The sequence below is a fragment of the Tupaia chinensis genome, unplaced genomic scaffold (assembly GCF_000334495.1).
Source record: "Tupaia chinensis unplaced genomic scaffold, TupChi_1.0 Scaffold143954_1, whole genome shotgun sequence".
NCBI classification, from domain to species: domain Eukaryota; kingdom Metazoa; phylum Chordata; class Mammalia; order Scandentia; family Tupaiidae; genus Tupaia; species Tupaia belangeri.
The window spans coordinates 225,441-228,377 of NW_006203805.1; the positions used below are offsets into that span (position 1 = coordinate 225,441).

Genomic DNA, 2,937 nt, shown 5'->3' on the forward strand with positions numbered 1-2,937 from the left:
TGAAATGAATTTTAATAACATATTTTATTTAACCAAATAAACCAGAAATGCTATCCTTTTAATACGTGATTAGCATTGAAAATTATTAAGCTATTTCACATTCCTTTTTTCTACTGATTCTTTAAAATGCCTTGTGTGATTTATACACACAGCACATCTTAAGTCATCCTGGTCACAGTTTCAGTGCCCAATGGGCATATTGACTAGTAGGTACTATATTGAACAGCACAGGTCTAGAGCAGTATTTCTCAGTCTGGGCACTACTGACATTTATGACCTGATAATTCTCCCTTGAGTTGTTGCAACCAAAAATGTCTCCAGATATTGTCAAATGTTCCCAGGTGGAATGGGGCAAAATTGTCCCCATTTAAGAACCATGAATCTAGAAAAACTGAAAAAAAAAAAAAAAAAACTGAAACAGATCTTAGGATCATCTGAGAATTTTCATCTTAGAAGATAACATTCCTGGGAACCAGCAGTTAGCGTAATGGCTATGTCACTGGACTCCCACGTAGTCGACCGCGGTTCACATCCCAGACCCGGTGGCTTAAAATTCACGCCGGGTGCATGTGCGTGCATGCCCAAGATCCCAAGAGGAGAATGGAGGAGAAGGGATTGTGGCGTGACCATCCCCCCTGGGGGGGGTTATTTCTCGCTTTCTATCTCTATGTCTCTCTCTCTCTGTCTGGCGAGCGCACACACCCTATAGCGAAAAACCTCTCCAAAAAAAAAAAAAAAAGATAACATTCCTATTGTCACTGAACCAATGACAATAACTCTTGTAAGCTATAATCTTACCCACCCTGTGTCTATATAATCAATTTTCAGAAAGTTGACCCTTAGGTACTTGAAGATCCTGAATCAACAAAAAATAGCCGATTATTTTCACTCTACTTCAAATGTTTTAAAGTTTTTTTTTTTAACAATAACTAAAAAACAGGTTTCTGATTGTCCCTTGGTTAATGAGAACCTTAAACCAACCAGGAGATTTTACTCCCCAAGGGTTCTGGTTCACCAGGGATTTACTCTCATTGGACAAGCTCATTTGAAGATACAGAATCTAGCTATTGAGCATCTATACTAGGTACCCTGGGCACAGCAGACAACAACCTGTTTATTTACAAGTATCTTCTCATGGACAGCTAGGACTATTGGTATAGGAGGAATCGTTTGAGAGGCTCAGGCAGTTGTAGTTTGTGGACAGACTGAAGACATCCTCGACCCAGGCATTTCCGGATACACAGACGACAGAGCTGAGAAAGATCAGATGGACCTGAGGGAGGGAATAAAAATGGCGTGAACCTCATGGTGGTGGAGTAAGGTGGGGGTTGAGATGGAGTGATCAGAGAACTAGAAGAGGCTGAACCTTTAAAAGCAGAAGAAAAACAGAGTCTACACAAGAATTATGGAATAAGATAGCAGTCACTAAATACAGACAAAGGAGTCTGAATTCGCCCTCAATTTGGACTTATTTCTTTGATTCTCCCATAGTAATTGTATTACTCAGATCAAAGAATGAGGTTAACCAAAGACAAGTTAGGACTAAGTATGAGGTTGAAAGGGAATGTACTTCATTGTGTGTGCCAATGAAAGTGGTATACTTGCCAAGAAGCACATGCAAATAAGTGGAAGCATTGAGTATGCATGGCTCCAACACAGGGCTGCAGAGCGCAGTGACAACTGTGTAGAGTGCCAGTGGGAAGCCTAACCTGTGTGGTCACAGAGACAATGTTAAGAGATGTGCCTGAGACCACATACTCAGCCCTCAAAGTCCTCCTGGGCCTCCCAGCCCTCTCTGCCCATGCCGTGTTGCTGACTGAGTCTCAAGTCACATTCAAAAGGGCCCTCCATTCTTGGAATTTGTCTCAGCTTGATACAGATTCACAGAAAGGACTCAACTCACTTAGACCCCCTGTCCCCCACTGTTCTTTGAACCATAATCTCATAAAGTCATCATGCCTATGGCTTTGAGTGGCTTTGAATCCTTAAGAAAATAGCTAATCGAAGTCTAAAATATGATTGAACGAGATAAATATTTGGCTAGAATACTAGTTATAGAGGGACATTCATAACATCTTATTATTTTTTAACCTGACTATATCAATATGAGGGGACTTTAAAAGTTCATGGAAAAGTAGAATTAAAATACGAGTTTAGGGCTGGCTCCCATGGCCTGGTAGTTAAAGAAGCTGGATCTCACATGGCCAACCATGCAGCACTGGCCCTGATGGCTTGAAAAACACATCAGGAGTGTGTGTACACATGCTCAAAATTCCCACAAGTGGAGAGATGAAGGAGAAGGGACTGAGGTGTGAGCATGCCACACTGGCAGGTGCTTTCTCCCTTTCCCTCTTTCTCTGGCTCTCTCTGGTGAGCACATTCACCTTCTAGCGAATTTTTTTAAAATATGGGCTTATTTTGGTGAAAAAAATTTTAATTCATGCATAACTTTTTCATAACATGCATTTTTCATGAACGTTTTAAAGACTTCCTCGTAAAGATATCTTTTTTCTTTTGTTTAGATAACAAAGTGAACATTTCAATATGTGAACATTTCTCCCCAGTCCAGTTGATCAAAATATCTTCAACAGATAACACCACACATCCTCATTACCACCCTATACAAAGTTCTTCTGTTCAAAAATTCCTACTGTGAAAGCATCTTATACCCCATGACAAATGATGGGCTGCATGTACAAAAGTCAGGTAACATTTGGATTGACATTGCCAAGGGACATTCATGTGATAGACAGGGACATGGAGGACCAAACCAACCCTTAGTTAATATCTTGGGAAGGGAGAATGGAAGGCATCTCTACCTATATCCCAACTTAAGATCCTCTGAAAAATGGTAATGCAGAGAAATTGTCTGGTTTTTCTTTTCTTTTTCTTTTCTTTTTCTTTTCTTTTTTTTTTTTTTTTTTTTTTTTTTTTCAT

At 40.0% G+C, this 2,937-nt stretch overlaps 1 protein-coding gene across 1 annotated transcript in view; it reads right to left on the reverse strand.

Moving 5' to 3' along the window:
* Positions 1–696: 696 nt before the first annotated feature.
* ASB11 (ankyrin repeat and SOCS box containing 11) overlaps positions 697–2,937 on the reverse strand; it is a gene marked incomplete at its 5' end in the record, with an annotated part of 15,963 nt that continues 13,722 nt past the window's right edge. Inside the window, one exon of the mRNA XM_027767142.1 lies at positions 697–1,273. Coding sequence (XP_027622943.1) covers positions 1,149–1,273 — 125 coding nt within the window. The remainder of the gene's footprint in view (positions 1,274–2,937) is intronic.